General features: G+C 42.6%; 1 protein-coding gene across 1 annotated transcript in view; it reads left to right on the top strand.

Moving 5' to 3' along the window:
• The window catches only part of LOC149466142 (uncharacterized), a 56,867-nt gene extending 50,390 nt beyond the window's left edge, over positions 1–6,477 (top strand). The window contains exons 13-14 of the mRNA XM_089672702.1: positions 5,285–5,828; positions 6,078–6,477. Coding sequence (XP_089528828.1) covers positions 5,285–5,828; positions 6,078–6,477 — 944 coding nt within the window. The remainder of the gene's footprint in view (positions 1–5,284; positions 5,829–6,077) is intronic.
• Positions 6,478–23,005: the final 16,528 nt, after the last annotated feature.

Raw genomic sequence — 23,005 nt, 5'->3', positions numbered from 1 at the left:
CACCCAGAGTCCCTTGTAAGGTACTAAGGTGTTTCTTCCTGCCCACTCACCATGAAGACTTCGCTACAGCATGGTTTGCACCAGGGTTACTGCTTTCTTCTTCTGCCATCACACCATGAGGACATGGCTACAGCTTAGTTTGCACCAGGGTTACTGCGTTTTTCTTCTGCCGTCTCACCATGAGGACTTCGCTTCAGCATGGTTTGCACCAGGGTTACTGCGTTCTTCTTCTGCCGTCTCATCATGAGGATTTCGCTTCAGCATGGTTTGCACCAGGGTTACTGCGTTCTTCTTCTGCCGTCTCATCATGAGGATTTCGCTTCAGCATGGTTTGCACCAGGGTTACTGCGTTCTTCTTCTGCCGTCTCACCATGAGGATTTCGCTACAGCATGGTTTGCACCAGGGTTACTGCATTCTTCTTCTGCCGTCTCACCATGAGGATTTCGCTACAGCATGGTTTGCACCAGGGTTACTGCATTCCTCTACTGCCGTCTCACCATGAGGACTTCCCTACAGCATGGTTTGCACCAGGGTTACTGCTTTCTTCTTCTGCCGTCTCACCATGAGGACTTCGCTACAGCATGGTTTGCACCAGGGTTACTGCATTCTTCTGCTGTCTCACCATGAGGACTTCACTACAGCATGGTTTGCACCAGGGTTACTGCATTCTTCTTCTTGACACACTTACCTTATTTCTGCAAACCACTGGGTGAGTGCCCCACAGGGCATTAACCTCACCAATAACAATGGTGGAAACCAGGAGAAAGGGAGCCTTGGCAAAACTTCAGGCAAATATTGTTAAAGGCCCTGACAACACTCAACCTCAGAGTGATGATTCTTCCCTTTACATCAGAGCAGGACCCTTTTTTTATTCTTTATTCTCAATTATATAGTCATTCAGAATGATATGATTGAAACACTCTTAAGAGCACAATACATAACTGAACCAAATTGTATAAGTAATCCTATAAATAAAGCCAAAAGCATTGACCTGATTTTAACACCGGTCTCTGCATCTGATTCTAGCTCCATCTCAGGCACGCAACATGCAGCCTGCCTGATAAAGGAGGAATTTTCCACAACTATGTCTCAATTCCTGGGACAACTAGCAGTTTTTTTCTGTCCAAAGCTCAGAAACACTATGCTCTTTCTTCATCTCCTCTCTCTCTACTCAACTCAGATCCCAATATGATTGTCCCAAAATGGGCAGGCATAGAAGTGGGAAAAAGAGGCCCCAGAGGCGGTATTAGAGGAGGCAGTGCAAGTTATCCCTCCTCCAGGCTCCAATGCACCTGATGTTATGGATTCACACAAGATGCTTGCTGATATTGATATGCTCAATTCCACTGTGCGCCTTGTCATTGTTTTACTTGATTCTCCTCCGTCCTGCCCCTTTGGGTACAAAGAGATCTGCTAAGTTTAAAAAGACATTTCTTTTTTAGCAACAAAAAGACGGGCAATATATAATGACTGGGTCAATCCTGGAAAGGATTTTCTACTCCAAAACACTTGCTGAATTGTATCCAGTGAAAAAAAGAGTTCGCTAAGAAGCGGGCTGTTCCAGTAGTAGATCCTGCTGTCTCAGCCTCAAACAAACATCTCACTTTTCCAAATGAAGATGTTCCTGCAATCAAACATTCTGCAGATGGGAAACTTGAGATGCTATTAAAAACTCTCTTTACACTTGCATGTCCAGTTCTGCAACCAGCTATTGCTGCTATTTTTGTCTGTCAGACCACAGCTAACTGGACTTGGGCAATGTACAATCATCCTATTTTACAAGACTCTACGTTAACTGAGCAACTGCAGCAATTTCTTCCTGCCTGATCCTTGTTCTGATGTCCTAGAACTAGTCATGATGTACATTTCTAGAATGGCTTTGATTTACATTCATGTGTGCAGAATCTAGTGTTTCAAGTCCTGGTCACTGAAGATGCCTGTAAAAGATGACTTACACGTATTCCCTATGAAGGAGGAAGTAAACCAAAGTTCAGCACTTCCTTTCAGCATAAAACTTGGTCTACAAAGCCCAACAAGTCTTCAATAAACCCCTCTTCCCAATGAAGGAGCACTTTCACTGCTAAGAGTGTGTGGGTGTGTGGGGGGGCATCTGTACAGCTTGCCCCTCTTTGGGTTACAGACCCGTAGGTTGAATTGGGGCTTTCAGAGGGGTACTAAGTAGAGTTCAAAACTCTACACTCTACTGCTTTCTTAAATCAACCAAAAGTTGTCCAAGGACTGACAGATTTGTGGAATGCCCTCAATCATCTCATAACAGGGAGTGCAAGTACCCCTACTTAAGGCAGGGTCATAGATTTTTATTCAAACCTGTTCACAGCATACCAAAGCTAAAAGGGGAGGGGGATTTACCTTGTTCTGGGCTTAAAATCCTGCAACAAATACCTTCAAATTCCAACATTTCACATGGAATCTGCAAGGTTGGTTATTTCCTCTAAGAGACTAGGGAAATACATAGGCAATCATAGACATCCAAGATGCCTTTGTAGTGGAAGGCAATCAGTTCCAGTTTGTTTCACTACTTTCTGGCCCATCCTCTGCTATAATATTCAGAATATTCACAAAGATCCTACCACCTATTCTTACTCTTCTAAGAACTCGGGGCAAATAGGTTACAGATTATCTGGACAACCTTCTCCTGAAGAACTCCGGCTGTCTAAATAAATATATAATGCAGCCCTAAATTCATAAAGTGACAAATGCATATAAAGTGAAACGCAAGGTATTAGTGCTAAAGTGACCACAGCATATATAAAGTGTATCGTTAGAATTGACGAAAATAAATGTGACTGGAATTTCAATTGTGACAATACCAGAAGCGCAATTATCATTGGTGAGTGCAATCATACCACAAAGCCTTATCTCGGAATTCACGTGCACGGAGATTTACGGAACACTTTGGACTTATTAAATGCTACTTCATATCCAATTTTTATTCATATTTATTCATCAAATAATAGTAGGGATGAACTGATTAATATCTGATAATCCCTTTGATAACGTGTATGAGCACGAAACGCGTCAGTGATGAGCCTTGCTACACTGACGCCATGCCGCCGAGGCCGCATGGAAGAGCAGCGGCCATTTTGTTTCTGTAAGTGTGCTGATATACCCATATGAATGATCTTTCTCTGAAATAAAAAATACTACACTATCAGTACTTTCATTTGTGGCTTGTTTTTGCGAGCCATTCAAGGTGGAGAATATCCTCTTTTGGCAACTCATATCTTTGGTGGAGAGGTACCAACAGAGCTGTCCCTGTGTACTGTGAGGGTCCAGTGTGTGAGGTCTGGAGTCATTCCCTGTATGCTGTCAGTGTGCCAGTGGAGTCCCTTTCCTTTCCTGAGCCCAGATGTTCACCAAGGATTATTAGGATATATATATTCATGCGCATTATCATTGCGTTTCTGGTGAGTGCAATCATACCGCAAACCCTTATCACGGAAGTCACGCGCACGGAAATTTACGGAACACTTTGGACTTATTAAATGCTACTTCATATCCAATTTTTATTTATATTTATTCATCGATATTAATCAGTTCATCACAACTATTATTTGTGTGGAATTATTCACTATTGTCACAATTGAAATTCCAATCACATTTATTTTCGTCAATTCTGACGATATGTTGTGTTCACTTTAGCGCTAATACCAAGCGCTTCACTTTATATGCATTTGTCACTTTATGAATTTAACGCTGCATTATATATTTATTTTGTCATTTTGAGGATATAAGGGTTCATCCTTAATGCCAGCTGTTTGAAAATAATCGTGCGCTCGCCATATATTTTATTATACTACTCCAGCTGTCTGCAAATGTCTACAGGAAAAGTCAGATGCTCCAGGCTTTCGGTAGGGTGATCAGATTCTAAAAATCTGCTCTCTAGCCTTCTCTTTACCTAAAATACTTGGGTCTGGTTCTGGACACATCCCAGGCAAAGCTTCTCATGCACAACAGCTTGTCAACTTGGAACAATCGTGCACCTTATCTTAACTTGCCCATTCTGCTGTCCAGCCAAGCAAGTAATGCTCTAACTTTGTGGATCTTCACCCCAATAGGGAAGTCACTGGAAAGTGATGATAACAAATGCCAGTCTTTCAGGGTGGGGAGGAGTGTTCCACTCTCTCACACTCCAGGGAATATAGTCATGGGTGAAAGCAAAGCTCCCTGTCAGCATTATGGCGCATAGGACAATTAAAATGTCTCTTCAATACTGGACCCCACTTCTACAGGGACACCCTACCAGGGTGCAATCAGAAGATTCCACAGCCGTTGCCTACATCAACCACCAAGGGTTGCCAGGAGTCATGCAAAATTGAAGGAAGCAAGCCATATCATCTTTTGGACAGAAACTCACTGTCCCAAAATCTCTACATGCCACATCCCAAGAGTGGACAACCTCCTGGATCAGGGGGAATGGCCCATTCACCCTGACATTTTCAATCTGATATACCAGAAATGGGGGACCTTGGATGTATATATCCTGGCCTCCAGATTCAACAACAAACTACATCTGTTTGAGGCCAGGTCCAAAGATCCTCTAGCACTGGCATCAGATGCCTTGATATTCCCCTGCTCTCACTACAGGCTACTCTATGCCTTCCCTCCAATGTGTATTCTACCATGTATACACCACAAAATAGGTAAAGGCAAAAAGCCTGTGACCCCCATTGTGCCAAAGAAGAACCTGGTACCCAGACATACTCAGATTACTAGGAAATAACCCCTGTCTTCTTCCCAACAGGCCAGACCTGCTGTCACAGGGAGCCTTGTTCTATCCTGCTTCTCAGTCACTAGCTTTAATTGCATAGCGGTTGAAGCCCATGTCTTAAGAGACAGAGGGATCTCTGAGTCTGTCATCCCTACCTTGCTAAAAGCAAGAAAAAACAGCTCTGTAAGGTCACTGTCTGGCCTTCTGTTCATACCTTTTTAAAGTTTTACCAGGTGGATGTCCAGGCTTCTGCAGATACAGCCATCGACTGCAAGGTTCGTGCAGCATCACTGTAAGTTGGGTCTGTTTACTTTTTTGTTGTGGTTAGACCTGTTGCCAATGTTAAATTTTCCTAGCTGTTGCCCACCTTTCTCATTCATTGCTTGAGGACATCCCAGGGTCTATGGATACTAAGCCTTTGTCCTGTAACGTACTCCAAGCTATGGAATTTACAGGTTCCTCAGTTCCAGTCCTGTTCCCCCTCTGTTTTCTATTTCCTCCAGATGGATGATCTGAAAGCTCTGATGCTAAAAAATGTTCTATTTCTCAAGATGGTGAAATAACAACTGATTACATCACTTCTGATTCTTCAGAAGAAAAGCCTGTTACCAAAAATCTCCATCCTGTATTCCACATCACTGTTCCAGCACATGAGGGGAGCTTTCCTAATAACCTTTCACCAGTTGCCCATTCTACAGCTACTAAAGCGGGTGAATCATTGACGTGTTCTGAGTGTGGCAAATGTTGTAGAGCGAGGACAGAACTTGTCTCCCACCAGAGATGTCACATAGGGGAAAAACAATATTCGTGTCCTGCATGCGGGAAATGTTTTTACTACAAGGCACACATGCATGCGCATGAAAGATCTCACACAGGTGAGAAGCCCCATTCATGTTTTGATTGCGGGAAATATTTTCTTTGGCGTTCCCTTTTTGTAGCACACCAGAGAACTCACATGGGCGAGAAACCATTTTCTTGCTCTGAATGCAGGAAATGCTTTGTACGGAAGTCAGATGTTGTTTACCACCAAAGGACTCACACTGGGATGAAGCCTTTTACGTGTCCGAAATGTGGGAAGTGTTTTACTCGGAAATCGTCTCTTATAACACACAAAAGAGTTTACACTGAGGAGAAGCCCTATTCTTGTTCTGAATGTGGGAAGTGTTTTTTCACCAAAAATAAACTTATTACACACCAGAGAATTCATAGGTGTGAGAAGCCATTTTCTTGCTCTGAATGTGGCAAATGTTTTTCGCTGAGAGGAAGCCTCATTTCTCATGAAAGAACTCACAGGGGAGAGAGACCATTTTCCTGTGCAGAATGTGGCAAAAGTTTCTCGTGGAGAGATCTACTTATAAAACACCAGAGGACTCACACAGGGGAGAAGCCATATTCATGTTCTGAATGCGGGAAATGTTTCAAAGAACGATCAGCTCTTATCCAGCATGAAAGAGTTCACACTGGGGCTAAGCTCTTTTCTTGTTCAGAATGTGGTGAATGCATTACCTGGAGGGGAACTCTTATTGCGCATCAGAGGACTCACACGGGGGAGAAGCCATATCCGTGCCGTGAATGTGGAAAATGTTTTGCTGAAAGAACAAACCTTATTAAACACCAGAGAACTCACACAGGTGAGAAGATGTGCTCATGCTCAGAATGTGGAAAGTCCTTTGACAGCAAACTGGATTATGATGCGCATCGAATAATGCACACCAGTAATCGTCCATATTTGTGCTCTGAATGAATACAGAAATCAAATCTGAATCGACACGAGAAGGTCCACACAAGAGTTCAGGCATATTCACGTAGTGAATGTGCAAAACAGTTTACAAGGAAATTGTCTCTTATTTCACACCTCAGTTACCACAGTGGACAAGATGTTCTGTGTCAGAAGTGGCAACTGAATAAAATCTGAACATTGGTGTTGTTTAAAGAAGTACTGGGCCCATCATGATTCAGATTTCCAAGTGACTATTTTTCATAACTTAGTTGTCCTCCCTTTTACATTTCTTGTTAGTGGGTTAAGGAGATCGTGATTTTACATGCTTGTTGGTGGGTCAGGGAGATCTAAACAGGCAAGTCATGAATTATTGCCATTCAGAAACCTGCTTTCCAAGAACTTGGAGAGACGCTTACCTTGAAACATAATTCTTCCCTAAGCCCGGGTTCATACTGATGTGGTGTGGAATTTGCAGCATTTTCAGTGCGAATACCTCACCAGAATCACACCCCATTCATGCGAACCGCTGCAGGTGTGTATGCTAAGGTAACACCCTGAAAGCGGTCTGCAAAACGTGGTGCGATTTGCAAAATCGGATCACATAGGTTTGAATGCCTATGCAATCTGATTCTAGTGCGGACCCAAAAAAGGGTCCTGCACGTTTTTGGTGCGGGTGTGGTGCAAATAGAGCCATACAAAATGTATGGCTCCAATCGCACCGTATACGAATCGCATGTGATTTGTACAGGAATGCACATATGTGAACCCAGGCTAAACGTTTATTTAAAGCTGAACTCCATGCAGATATAACAAATACCAGTTATTGCAGATCTGCATTCATTTATAAATCATTACATGTGTTTTTTTAGGCCTTGTTCACACCATACGTGCAGAAAAACTGATGGAAACTGACGTGCAGATTTCACTTGCAGAAACATCAGTTTACATCACTTTTCATGCGCGCATCAATGAGTTTTATACATGTTGCAGATTCCTGTGCAGAAAAAAATCTGAGCGTGATTCCAGTGTTGTGGTGTGAACAGGGCACATAAGAGAACAATTGACTGCATTCTGCCCTTGCAGAACACGTGCAATAAAACTGATGTCTCTGCACCATGGTGTAAACGAGCCCTAAATGCAACCACTTCAAGTAACTGAATTAGACTTGGGGGTTGAACTACTAAATGGGAGAGTGCAAAATCAGGTGCAGCTGTGCATGGTAACCAATCAGCTTCTAATTTCAGCTTGTTCAGGTAGCCTTCCTAGCGGTCTGATTATGTCCATATTTCTGTGCTCAAAGGGGTACATTTTTTTGCACACATGTCCGGTACTTGCGGAAAGATCCCGATCTCTTTCGATCGGGACCATTCCCGATCACGTGACCACCGTGACAGCAAATCACAGCAGTCACGTGACCCTGAAACCCTGCCCCGCCTCCCGGCTTCTGAAACCCTTAAAGGGCCAGGAGGCGCCAGTGCCAAGGGGTTAAACAGTGTGTGTGTTTAGTACCACTTTAAGAACATGAATATGGCTTCACCCCAGGGTACGTTCCCTGATGGTAAGGTGGGCCCTCTGGGTATAACATCTACCAATTTTGGAACAGAACAATGATATCACTCTATGTTTGTTACCTGATGTTAAAATGGGTATTCTCTATAAACCAATTCCCACTTTCAGAACATTAATATAGCTTCACTCCAGCGTGAGTTTTTAAAATTTTCATTTTAAAAAACATAATTATAGCTTGACCGCATGCGAGGTCCCTATTGGCAAAATTAACTCTCTGGGTAAAACATCTCCCACTTTAAAATATAAATATATCTTAACCCTAGTGAAAGTTCTATGATGGCAAAGTAGTTTTCTAGGTATAACACATTAACCTCCCTAGCAGTATAATTATGTCAGTATTTCTGTGCTCAAAGCGGTACACTTTTTTGCATGGAAATATGTATTTTTTTTATTGTAGGCCTGTAATTTTTAGGAATAACTCACTGAAATCTATCCGAACAAGAGTCTAGTAAACATCCCGGGTATGTTAAAATTTGAAACACGAAATCATAAATTATAATTTAATAAATAATAATAAAAAATAATATTATAATAAGAATACATTTAATTAAATAATATAATCAAACCAAAACCACTGAAATTTGAAATAGAGTGCCAAGTTTGCACATCACTGAGCAAAGTCACAAAATCGTTTTCAGTGTCTGATGACGAATTTCCCCACGAATCATTATCACTCAATTCTGCAAGTGGTTCTAATTTACTATCGCTGTTCTCTAGCTGGTCTAAAACCGCTTTTGACCTAAAGGGACGCTTTTTGGACGCCATGGACATTTCTCAGTTTCCAGGCAGAGAGAACAGTAGAAATGCAGGCAGAGCACAGGACAAAGCACTCGGGACAAAATGTATGTGAAATGGTTTGATACAGTAATGTTTTACTATGTGATTTTAGTGAATTCAGTGAATGTCACTTTTACAACTTTCAAATTTCCCGCCAGTTCTGTGCCCCGCACGGCCCGACATCGCAGGGAACGGAACCCAGAAGACAGATGCCAGCATCGGCTGGAGGACATTGCCAGGGACACTGCAGGGGGGACATTGCGGGAGCGCAGGACAAGGTAAGTGCAGAAGAGATCCTGGAGTGTAGCTCAGGGTTACCGCTTGTGGTGCTGAAACTTTACACCGAGCTACACTCGGGAATACCACCAGGGGGGTTAAGCTTTGACATCTTGATGAAGATGATTGTGTTTCTATGAAGAGTGGCACCAGGTTTTGCACTCTCCAGTTTTAGTAAATCAGCCCCTAGGTATTGTCACTTTGAAATCCCATACACAACAGCGCTCAGACAGAAAGAAGAAGGAGCAGGACGAGCAGCCATTTAGGTGTGCTGGATACAAATAAACTAGCTAGGAATATGCTAATGGGAGGTGAAATCAGAGGGATGACCTCCTCCATCTCCTTCTGCTTTTTCACCTAAACTGGCCATAGAGGAATTGAAAACCAAACGTTCTTTAGATTGAAAAATGAAAATGGTGTATACAATTGTGCCATCATTTGTTTTGTTTTTTAAGAAAAAAAATCCAGCATGATGAATCGATTGGGACATGAAAATTGCATGTCGCAGCTGGCACATTAATGATGAGCAAACCAAATGACCTGACAATCTGTAAGAATTTTCAGTTCATTTTCAACTCGTCTATGGCCTGCATTACCAGTAATCAGGCTAAGGATGAAGATAAGACAGCACTTTATCTGTTCTACAGTCTATAATTGTAACTGAAAAAGTAATGTCATCCACCTGGCTGTACTGAGTGTCAGAGCAGTGTAAATATCAGAACTGGACAGACAGAAATATAAATAGTTTGGTAGGTAAAACAGCTACATTATATGTGTATTTAGCTGTTTTACTGAAGTTTTGCTTTGTAAAATTGGTTTGTTTGTTTCATTTAATTGTCTTATCTTCTTTGATATAACATCTCTCAACATTTCTCTGATGTACAGAATGTGCTGAAGCTGCACAGACATTTACAGAGGAAAAAAGTTTTAAAATTCCCTGTGCCTATGTGGGGGTTACCTGGATCCTACCTAAACTGGCTCTAGTATGTGTATGTACGAAAGTGAGTTAGGGACCTTAGATTGTACGCTACCTGAGGGCAGGGACTGATGTGAATGTACAATATATATGTAAAGCACTGTGTAAAGGCACAGTGCATTATAAGTACCTGTAAAAAAAAAAAAAAACTACAGCAAATGACATCGATATTAATTGCAGCTTAACCACCCTAGCGGTCTGATTATGTCAGTATTTCTGTGCTCAAATCGGTACTTTTTTTGCATGGAAATATGCCATTTTTTTATTGTAGGCCTGTTATTTTTAGGAATAACTCACTGAAATCTGTCCGAACAAGAGTCTAGTAAACATCCCGGGTATGATAAAATTTGAAACACGAAATCATAAATTATAATATAATAAATAATTATAAAAAATAATAATATAATAATAATAAATTTAATTCAATAATATAATCAAACCAAAAACACTGAAATTTGAAATAGAGCGCCAAGTTCACACATCACTGAGCAAAGTCGCAGAATCGTTTTAAGTGTCTGATGACGAATTTCCCCCACGAATCATCACTGAATTCTGCAAGTGGTTCTAATTTACTATCGCTGTTCTCTGGCCGGTCTAGACCTAAAGGGACGCTTTTTGGACGCCATGGACGTTTCTCAGTTTCCAGGCAGAAAGAACAGTAAAAATGCAGGCAGGGCACAGGACAAAGCACTCGGGACAAAATGTATGTGAAATGGTTTGAAACAGTAATGTTTTACTATGTGATTTTCGTGTATTTAGTGAATGTCACTTTTTAAAATGTTTACATTTCCCGCCAGTTCTGTCCCCCATACGTCCCGACGCTTGCAGGGGTTGGAACCCGGAAGACGGATGCCGGCATCGGCCAGAGGACATGGCCGGGGACGCTGCAAGGGGGGATATCGCAGGAGCGAAGGACAAGGTAAGTGAAACAGGGATCACAGAGCAACGCTGCAGGGTATTCCCAAGTGTAGCTTGGGGTTACCGCTTTTGGCACTGATAATTAACCCCGAGCTACACTCGGGAATACCACCAGAGAGGTAAAAAAAAAAAAAGTACACAGACCCTATAAGGGTCTTTTGTGAATTTTTGGTGGACCTTTTTTTCACAGGCAATGGGAGTCATTTGCCAGCAACTTAAGCTCTATGATTAATTTCTTTGTACATGTTGCTTTTGCTGTAGCACATCCTACCTACAGCAAGAATGAAAATGCGTAGAGTCTCCACCAAAATACATACTTTGAGTCTGGTATGAAGGGGGTACATCACGCAAAAGAAATGCATGAGGTCCCCCAGAAAATACAATAGTCCGTTCAGGTCTGCTCTTGGTTTTACAGGGACTCGATGCAAAAAAAGTGACCTTCCCCCAACAATCCATACCAGACCCTTAATGTCAGCATGCAGCCTGGCTGGCCAGAAAAGCAGAGGGGACGAGCATGTGCCTCCCCCCCCCCGAACCATGCCACATGCCCTCAACATAGTTGGGGTGCCTTACCAGGGGGAGATCAGCACAGCAGGGTATTCAGGGGGATCAGGTGTGAACAGCAGCGACCTCTACTGCAATACTAAGTAATAACCAGCAGATAGCCAATAGTTAAATGTGGCCAATTATTAGAAAAAAAGAGGAATTTTGACTTATCTTTAAATCCCTTATCTTGGAGTACAGTACAGGACACAGGGCTTGTATTCATAGACCATGGGTTATATGCAGGCTACCTTCAAGTGATTGCACACTGGCAAAAATTTGCTAGGGTCACCCCTTATGCACATACCTATAATCCCATCCACTCCATAAGACTCCAGTTTTTATGTAAGCAATATGGAGTGGCCACAGAAGATAAAGGGTCCAATGTCCTGTGTCCTGTACCGTACTCCAAGTCAATACTTCTGTTATCTTAATTGTACAGTGCAGGGCACAGGGCTTGTATTCATAGACCATAGGACATCCCAAAACATTATACTGGGGGGTGGGCAACAACATAGCAAACAATACTGCCACCAGGTCCACAAAAAGCAAGGGTTAAGGAACCCAGAAAACACTCAGATGGCAGCTTAATGCACCTTGCAGTTATGAGCTGAGGCCTGAACATCCACTTGGCAAGACCTGGAGAACCTTGAAAACATGAGATAGACATGCTTGATGCTTGGAAACTCAAGAGACACCAACAGACCTGGTGGAACATGCTCTGATAGGGTATACAGAAACTGTGTCTGTCAGATAGACACTGAAAGTTCTGACAACATCCAGGCCGTATAGGAAAATGTCCCAGGCGTGTTTTGAAACAGGACAGTGAAAAGGGAGGACAAGGTCTTCATTGAGGTGAAAAGAAGAGACCACCATCCTGGGCAGAAAAAAAAGGTCTTGGTATCAAGATCACCTTGTCCCCGTGCAATGGAAGAAAAGGCACGTTACAAGAAAGGGTGCCAGAAAAGAAACGCACCTAATAGACATAATGGCCACCATGAAGGCAATCTTACATTTAAGGTGTCCTAAAGGCATATCTGTAATTGACGCAAAGAGAGGTCGTTTGAGCACCAGTCTGAGATCCTAAGGTGTCACAGAGAGTTGAACTGGGGGATTATATGAGCAACATCTTAAAAGTCTCAACTGCGAAGCAAGAGGTTTCTGGAATAGAAAAGTTAGAAACCTGTCCCTTAAAGGTACTGGGGCCAAATGTTAGTCAAGACCAGATTGAAGAAAGGCTAATATATGAACTACAGAGTATTCGCTAGAAGTCACCTGTCCTTGCACCAAGCAAAGTAAGCCTTCCATGTGCAATGCTAACATTTGCAGGAGGTAGACATTCTTGATCTGAGTAAGGTGAGGATACCCCTATCCATCAGGACCTGGGTTTCAACATCCATGCTGTTAAAGCCAGTGACTGAGAAGCAGGGTGGAATAGGGAGCCTTGCACCAGTAAATCTGGTCTGTTTGAGGAAAAAAGACTTGTCCATTGGGAGTCTGAGTATGTCTGTGTACCCACTTTCTTCTAGGCCAATTACCTCAAGCACGGAAGTCAAGGGAGAATCCTTATAAGAGGGAAGACATAAATTATCCTGAATGGAGTCCAAGGTATCAGTAGGTCATCTACTACAAAAGTCAGAGAATCCGTGTCCTGTCTACAAATCTGTTCAGTTTGTTATTTAACCTAGATGCCAGGTGGTTCACTTCTGGTTTCCCCTATCTTTGAAAGAGATCCTGTAAGATTTCAAGGTGCAGAGACCAGCTTAGGAAGTCCACATGCTAATTGCCAATGCCAAGGATATAGAAGGAAAATTTTCACCCAAGAGAGTATCAAATTGTTGTCTTCTAAGGCAGCTTGACTTCTGGTGCCCCCTAATAGCTTATGTACACCACTGCTATGACATTGTGTGACTGCACGACAGTGCAGATGGGGTACACATCTTTTTTGGTTTTGCCAAGCCTCTTAGTGCACATAAGGGCTTGTTTTGACTGTGGAAAATGAGGTGCTGCTAGGCAAAGACTAGTTTTGCAATTGCAAAAAAAATTATATCTAATGTATAGTCCAACCTAAAAACCTTAAACATGGCAAAGACAGAAAGAAAAAAAGAACAAAGGGACACGAGTTACCACCCCAACCAAATGAGCAATGTTTAGGGACTAAAATTAAGAGCCAACCGCTCCATGGACCCTTCACCACCAATATCAACCGGTTACTCACACCCACAGGAACTCCTAGGGTAATAACCCATACCACCTCTAAAAATTAATCTCACATCATCCAAAACAATAACCGATACAACCCATGTACAAGCATCCACCACACCTCCCCCCAGGATCACCCAAACCTACCTAATGCCTCCTACTTCCCATACCATAACTACCAACACACACCCAACCTTATACACATTCCACATACAACAGCATCCACATGACATCTCAAAAATCCCACCTAAACAGATATAAAACCACCCCTCATATCAAAAGGAGTCAGTCCTCCAAAAACCCTATCACACATCAACCCAACCAATATACTGTATATCAATCCAGCTCTAGGGGGAGGGCATCAACATACAAGCATCAACTCCAATTTGTGTGGAACCTTGTATGGTTTTAATATTATAATTCCTGTAATGCAGGAGCATCTATGCAATCATAACTGATCGAATGTTAATATTTGTCTTGCTACAATAAAATTCTGTATTTTTTGGGGGGGAACTTAATTGTCTTTGTGCCTCAGTACAAATCCCTAAATGTCCATTTTTGCTAGGAATAATCTAGTCCTGTATGTGTTGTTTATGATTTTTTTTGGGATGTGGCATGTACAGTACATCTCCTTCCCAGGACTTGTCAAGAATTTCTCATCATCTTCAAACAGATTTGGAAGCTCCATCTGATTCATAAACAGAGTCATGGCGGAGAGAGGAAGATTTCAGACACAATGGCAGTAAATTCTGCTTTTGTCAGATAGGCAGCAAGGTGTGCATCTGGGAGGGAGCCAGGAGAGGGATGCTGTGCTATAATAGGACATTTCTCCGGAACAAGGGAACAGCTATAACTCTGAGCAGTGTTTGTTATTTAGTCGTCCCTTTTGTCTCAGCTATCTTGCACCTGTGATCTGCCATTGCCAAAGTGAGGAGATCCACAGTGGGGTACTCACAGAATGAGATGCAGAAGGAATGGGGATGTGCATATCTGGAATGTAAGAGCCGCAATAACCCATGCACTTACCGTGTTCTTATGGCTGTGCCTCTTGTATAAGGTAGCAGGAATACAACAAACATGCAGGGTGCATTTTCGGAGGATATGGTGGGCGGATGTGCGTAAGCCAGGAGGCATGTTGCAACTACAACTTTATCCTGAGACTAAGACCAGATGTGAAGTAAAAGGCTAAATTAAAAATTAGATAGATATTAAATTTTTGTGCCAAAAACATTGGGGAGAATTACAGCAGAGAGTAACACAGAAAAGTGACAGACTCCCCATTGCCTAAGTATCTGCATTGTATGCTAAGCACTGCCGGTTGTCTATTTATAGCCAAAAAGTAGTCTCAACATACTGAGAAACTCTGTCTTAATTAGCCCAAGTCGCTGGGCCGGCTGGGGGTCCAGCCTTCACCTTGTCATGGTGGGCATACCTCCAAAGCATCTAGGAACCATAGATATGGACCCCGGATCTGGACCTGTAAGGCACCCTGCAGCTAACTACTCACTTTGCACTTTGTGCCACAGCACACAATGGGTTAATGCTCTCCCCCTTAACCCCATAGGTAAAGATATCTATAAGTATGCTTCCATCATCACCCATGGACATTTACGTCATTCAAGTGAGCCATGGCATGGGAGGGAATCTGTGTGCTACCATGAAGATGCACCAGGAAAGGAAAATTATGGAAAGGTAAGTATACAATTTTCTCTTTTCCTGGTGGCATACAATGAGATATAATGAGGAACTGCAAATACACAATTTATTTATTTGTGTGTACAGTACTTCTTGAGGACCAAGTAGCTGCCTTCCAGGTGGGCTCAGCTGAGATCTTGGATAGTGATAAACAAAGTGCTACCATCTCCCTTGTTAAGTTTGGCCGGACCTTGGGTGGTGTGGAAAGGGCACTTATCTTGTGAGATTTCCTGATTAATTTACCTAGAAAGAGTGTATGGTTCTGGTTGAAGACAGCTGGCCTTTTCTGCCTCCATTAGGAATGAGAAAGAGACTTTCTGATGCCCTGAGCTCTGTAGTTGCTTCGATGTATGATTTCAACTTGCTTCCAACATCTAGTGCATGAGGTAGGCCTAATTCCTTTGAAAAGGTAGTAAGGACTAATTCAGGGGGAAAGCAGAAGTTACCTTTGGTAGGTAATGAAGTAACGGCTTTAAGACAACACTGAAAATATTGGCAATAAACAATTTTGCCAACACCTTGAGCTGAGAGACACATCTGGTAGACTGATCATTACAAGGATGGCTGTTTTAAGCGTCATGTTCCATAAAGAACAGTCCTGAGCTGGATGTAAAGAGGTTGAATATAGGACCCATAGAACTAATGATAGGTTCCAATGTGGAAAGGCTGGTTTCCTTGGAGGATGAATCTTCTAACATGCCCTGAGAAACTGGACTACAGTGGGATTTGTGGACCATCTAGTGTCAAAAAAAGCAGGAGCACAGTTTGCTGAGATGGCACCACATCTAAATGTATATGTAGAGATTAGAAAAGAAAGAAAAAGGACTTTGAGGTGCCACAAATAACCATGGAAAAGTGACTACTTGTTCAAATTCAAAAAAAGATTTTGACAACATTAATTCATTAAAATCTTATACATCAATAAAAACAAACTGTCCAACACAATAACAGGCCAACTGTGTAAATATCCCTGAAATAGCGCGACTAGGCCACAGTTCCTAATAACATTGTTTATAGAAGTACACATTGTTGCACTTTGAATGTACAATAAGCATAATGGGCCAAAATGCAGGAAGGTAGTCTCAATACATTTCACTGTTTTATGACTTCATCCGGAGACCAGGTGAATCACCATAGCCTTGTTTACACTCCAAAATAATAGAACCTCCTATATAAACACTGGACAACACAGGATATACTAAGAGTCAATCAGTGGATATAATCCTCTGCCGGTCCCCCAATATGGTGCCCCGGCCCCATCCCAAAGCCGTTCCATTTTTAAAAACATTTTAATAAGTAGAGTATTCAATTTTTCTGGAGTTTTATGTGTGGCACCTCAAAGTAAATTTTTTCTCTTTCCTGCGCATCTAGTGCCAGTTACGCAAATGGCAGAGACATGAACTTTCAGCATGTTTCAACTGATTCTCTTCCCAGGTCGTCCTGCAAAAAGTGTAGCACATTATTTTTCTCCGTGAGGAAATCAGATGACCTTAAAGAGTCTGATTCCACAAAACATTCCCATACCTTGTGGTAAGTTTTGTTGGCAGACTGTTTTCTTGCCTTCATTAAGGTAGAGATTACAGCATGGGAGCAGCCTAGGCTTGATAAACAACCTCCATGCCATTTGGTTGAGTGGATGTAGAAGCAGACCCTGGGTCAGAAGGTCCAGCATCATTGGAAATTTCTGGGGAGGCTCTAGACTTGGAGAGCCACAGCCTCTGTGACCAATACAGTGTTACAGCAATCACCACTCTGTGAAATTGAGCCACTCGCTATAGCAACCTTGAAATCAGAGGCTGTGGAGGAAAGGTGTACCCTATTAAGCAGGTTCAAAGATGGGACAGGGTGTCCATGCCCAGGGCTCCACAAAACCTATAATGTCAAAAAAGAAACTGCACTTGATGTTCTCAGGAGAGGCTAAGAGATCTATTTCTGGTATTCCTTAGAACTTTGCAATTGGTGAAGACTTGATATTCAGGTACAATTCCTTCCTGTTATTTGAAAATGGTTGAGGAGATCTGACAGATTGTTCTTGGCTGGGACATAGATAGCTCGTAAGTCCCATAAGTTGGACTGGGCCCAAACCATGATTGGCTTCTGTAGCATTAATAGGTTGTGAGTTCCCTACGCTTGTTGATGTATGCCACACTTGCTTTGTTGTCCATCCTTATCTGAACTATTTTCCCCTGAGGGAAACGAGAGAAAGATTGAAGAGCCATGAAGGCTGCTCTGATCTAAATTGCATTTGAGACAAGAGTGCAGGCTTGGAACTTCAACTTCCCCTGAACTGCAAGGTCTTTGTAGTGAGCGCCCCAGCCCTGGTGGCTGGCATCTGAGGTAAAGATTGTGTCTGGATAGATTCAAGAGGAGTAACCACTACCATATCAAATCCTTCATACAATGGGAGAATAATATATACACTGTCATAGATCTCATTTGTTCCACTGAGCCAGGAATTATACCTGGAACTCATGCATTCTCCAATGTGCCCACCTTACCATGGCAACCATGGATGAAAGGGTGACTCAGGCACTTGGACACATCCATTGTGGCCACATTGCTGACTAGACCTGTGTCTAGATATTGAAGATATTCTTCTGTGATAATTGAGTTATTGACCACCATATCTAGCAGGGTTCCTAAAAAACAGGTGCTGGGTAGGAACTAGGTTGGACTTTTTTTTGTTGATAAGCCATCCAAAACTCTGTAATGCTTGGGGGAGCATCCCCTGGTGTTTCACTGGGGTATTATGGTCCTGGGCCAGAAGAAGGTTGCTGTTTAGGTAATGATTAAGTCAGATACCCTTTACTCTTAAATGTGCAGTGAAGAACTGAAGGACCTTCATAAATGTCCTCTGAGCAGTGGAGATTCCAAAAAGTAGGTATACAAATTGGAAGTTGTACCCAAGGACTGCAAACTGTAGAAATGTTTGGAACCACAGATGAATAAGGATGTAGAGTTATGCATCAGAAAGATCTACCAAGATCATTCAGTCCCCCAATTGAATAGCCAGAATTATAGACTGGAAAGACTTCAAGTGAAATGATGATACCCAAATGGATCTTTGAAAGACTTCAGGTCTAGTCTTAAGTCATCTGTCTTTTCTTCACTAGAAAGAGTGGAGAATAGAGGCTGGATAATTCTTCTGTTTGTTGTACTGGGCGAATGGCCCCTTTTAGAAGTAATATTCAGATATTTAGAATGACAATCTGATTTTTCTGGTGTACTGAAGTGAGATGAGACTTGAAGGTCCAACGATGACTTCTTAAGATAGTGGAAATTACTCAAGGATCCTTGAAGGTGCTTGCCCACACCTGTGTGAACAACTGAAGATGGGAACCCCCCATGCAAGGGTGGACCACCGCACCCTTGAAATGGCTTCTTATATTCTTGAGAAGTAGAAGAGGAGCCTTGTTTGGTCAACTTGAGGAGAGAAGACTGGGTACCTCTTCAGCCTTTATGATATTCTATTCCCGGCTTGTACAAGCAAGAATCCTTTGCCTATCCCTGAAGGGTCTCCTGTTGGCTGTTTGTTTCTGTTGGCAGTCATCCCTAATGGCCTACAGTGACCTTTGAAATGGCCAAATCCAGTTTTACCTGAAGCCATTGCAAGGTGTCTTGCACCAGTTTGATTTGGAATAAGAATCAGCCGACCACAGCCTTAGTCATAGTGCCCTTCCTGCGGTGATTGAGAATAACATAGCTCTAGAAGAATCCAGAACATCTGACATTGATTGTAGTCTCTCCTACAAAGTTGCCTGCTAATTTAAGCTCCTGGAGGAGAGCAGTTATGTGATCTCTGCTGACATCAGCCCTGAATGCAACTTCAATGTTGTTGGTCCAGGAAGAAATAGTCCTGGCAACAGATGTCAGGGCTATAGTAGGACAGCATGTGACTCCAGTGAACAGATAGGTTCTTTTGTGGTCAAGATTTGCTTTCCTGTTGAGCGGCTCTTTGAAAGACTGCGTCCTCCATTGCAAGGTAACATGATGGGACAGTCTCATCCAAGAAGCTTCAATGAGGGGAGAATTGTTGATACTGGGTGTTATTTTCTTTTAAGAGGTACTGTAAGGGAAACTGAAATTCCTAGCACCAGGAAACCAGTACAGACTTGATGTGCTGTTCCAGTTCATTACGTGCACATTTATGCGTGCATATGCACATGCAAATGGGCACACGCGCATTCCAATTAGCGTGCACACTTGGCGCCCAATGGCCTATTTAATCTGATCTGTCATTATGAGCAGTTGCTGAATGGTGTTCAGCTTATCCCTGTGACCTGATCCGCTGTACCTGCTTACCTGTGTATGACATGGCTTACCCTTGGACTTCACTTCTGCTCCTGTTTAAACTCTGTTCACCTGATTACTCTGACCTCTGCCTGTTTATTGGACTTGCCTTTTTCTGCTGTTTCTGTACCACTTTTCCCGGCTGTTACTGACCTTGGCCTGCCTCCTGAACTTGCCCTGCCTGTCAATTTGGTCCTTTGCTGCATGGTCGTTGCTGACTTCTGTATGCTGCCTGTCTCCTGGTCCTGCTTTATCTTCTGCTCTGGTGCCAAGCTGCTCCTGTGTCCCATTCCAAGGACTGCGACTACCAGCTATACCCACCTAAAGAGTGGACACCACCAGCCAGCTACTCCAGCACTTGTGCCGCTCTTTGGCCTCAAACTCTCTGTCTTCATCTTCAGGAGTGTTGGGAAGGAGGTGCAAAAGAGGCCTCCATAACATTCCAGTCTTCACCAGGTATGTGATTGGTACAGTTAGCAAGCATATCTTTTAGGTAAGGCTTCTTCTTTATTTTTTCCCATTCTTTAGTAATTACCTTTTTATTTCTCCCGGAAAGGGAAGGATCCACTGTTTTTTAAGAGTGAAAAAAGTATCTTCATACTTTCGCAGGCTTTTCAAACAGATTCTCTTGTTGGATTGCAGCTGTCACCAAAGGCTGCACCAGGCTGAAATTGGGTCAGTGGGGCAGATATCAGGAACAGGCTGTATTAGTGGCTCTCTAAGCGCTCTGATGCTATCTTGAACTGACTGTTTTATATTCAACCCTACATCCGGGCTAGCAAAATTTGTTCTTGCATTGCTTTACTGAGACAAGATTGGTATAACATTTTTCAAGCCGTGCCTGGCAGCCACAAAGCCAGCAGGAATTTTTGGGATGTTGTCTGTGCCTGGAGACTGAGAGATGCCTTTTCATGGTGGGAGCGGGACCAGCTCTTGTGATGGAGCTGACCTCTCACCAGTATCTTTGTGAGTGGGGGCTGAAAAAGGCACAAAACCTCAAAATCTTTTTTTTCTTTACTTTACTACCCTTAACTTTTAGAGGATGCTGTGTCTTTTGAGGCAGCACTGTCTGTCATATTGCAGACAGGATGCTCTGAAAGACAGTGGATAGGAAAAAAAGGTTACCCTATCAATGAAAATAAATATAGAGCTGCAAGGACAGTGCAGCATGTACTCAGAAGTGTGCAGGGACACAAAAAAGCAAGGTTCAGTCAGCAGCATGGCTGCAAAGTAACTTACGACTCAGGGGGAGAAGGTCAGCCACAACAGGGGCCATCTTTAAAACCCCCACTGTGCAAAAATTTAGCCCCTACCTTGTGGCCCCTTGAACATGCTCAGAAGCACTGGGAGATATGGCTTCCATCTTAGAAACTTGCAAGAAATCTACAGGCTGGGCTAGCCACAGGGTTAGTGCCAACCTCTCGCACATGCGCAAAAACCTCCAGCATGGCGGTGGCCATCTTGTAAAAGGGAGAAAGGAGGCAAGGAGAAAACAGAAAGAAGAGACATTATGATGAATAGTAGCCATAAAACGTGTTCCGAGGCACAGAGAACAGGACTCCCTACTGTGTGTCTCATGTAGACTAAAGCAGGGACTTCAATCCAGGAGAGACAGAACCTGGCTGGCTGGTCACAGGAACATCAGTAGGTAAGGGTGAAAACAGCATGTGTAATACAAAAAAAATTGCAATACTGAGGACAGGAAATAGAATGTGGGTGATGAGGGAAACAATCTTATATCTCATAGACCTTTGGGGTTAAAGAGCAGACCTTTAACCCACTATATGCAGACATGATGCTGTCAGCACCTGTGTTAGTGAGCCCTTGTAGATAGTCGGCTTGGGGTTCCTCAGGGCGTGGAGTCTAAGCCCCAGCCTGTTTCTTCACCAGAGCCCCTGATGGTGGGGATGGACTTGCAGCAAGCTGGGACCAGGTTGCGGCCCCCAGGTACGCCCAGCTGAGGATGAGACTGCTTGCGGGAGCAGAGTACAATGGGAGGAGACAAACGGAATCCGATAGACTAGCCGAGGTCAGGACAGGCGGAAACCAAGCACAGTCAGAGAACGAAGCCGGGGTCAGTACACAAGTAGTCAATGCAGGATACAGTCAATAGCAACACGTAGGAGCTCATACAACTATGAAGTTGCTCAGGCAAAGTGGCCTAGTCTGAGCATGTCTTATATAGGCAGGCAAACAAGGAGGCGGGCCAGGAAGTGATGAAAGGGAAGTAAATAAAACCCAGAGAACAGCAGACGACGCCCATAGGTGAGCACAAACACATGTGAAAGGGATCAGGAACAGCACTGCAGCAAGGAGGTAAGAATACACAAACAAGAAACTACAGGCTAACTTGTGACAGATGCCCCAGGAAAGGATATTATATTAACTGGGACTAACTAAACTGGTACTTCTGGGGTCCAATATTGGCCACTATCTTGGGGTATTCTTTAGGGTCCCTTTTTCTTGCACTGTGGAGATACCATATGAGAGAATCCTATTGTAATTTGTATATATTGTGCTACAGTACCATGCTATTCTAACATTTACCTCCTTTTGCTCCTCTCAATGAAGCAAACTGTTGTTCTAAAAAATGCGTAGAAGAATATCAACCAAACAGTGAGAGATATTCAAATGGCAATGATATGAAGGCAAGATAAGCACAGAATGGTAGGAGACATGGCATATGTTTTTTTTATGTACAAGTGGGTTTAACGAATGGCACTTGATATTTATAAAATTATTCCTAGTGGGACACAGATAGAAAGAAAAAACTAACATGGGTTTTATCTCTCCATTACGCTATCCAAAATGAAAAAAAAAAGGTTTTGCTCTTGGTTCAACCTTAAATACAGGTGTACCTGTATTTAATTATGAATTTAATTCGTTCTGCGGGACTTTTCGGATTACGAAAAATTTGTAAACCGAAACGCGGTTTCCCATTGGAATGCATTGAAAGCCAATTAATCCATTCCGGAGGTCACAAAAAAGTCCAAAAAAGTCTTATCTGTTCAAAAATCTTTATGAAGTGCACTTTAAAGGCATAAATAATGTACAGGGGCATGATAAAAAGAAAAAAAACGTAAATGCATTGAAAACCAATTAATCCGTTTCGGAGGTCAGAAAAAAGTAAAAAAAAAAGTCTTATCTGTTCAAAACTCTTTATAAAGGCATAGTACTGTACATGGGCATGATTAAAAAAACAATTTGTAAATGCACTGAAAACCAATTAATCCGTTTGTATTGCGAAAAAAAATTTGTAAAAAATTTGTAAACCGAGCCATTCATTTCAATGGATTTTCATTTGTA

Source organism: Staurois parvus, unplaced genomic scaffold, assembly GCF_062004578.1.
Source record: "Staurois parvus isolate SC_StPar_1 unplaced genomic scaffold, SC_StPar_1.0 ptg000132l, whole genome shotgun sequence".
Taxonomy (NCBI): Eukaryota; Metazoa; Chordata; class Amphibia; order Anura; family Ranidae; genus Staurois; species Staurois parvus.
This window is presented reverse-complemented; position numbering and strand designations above follow the sequence as displayed.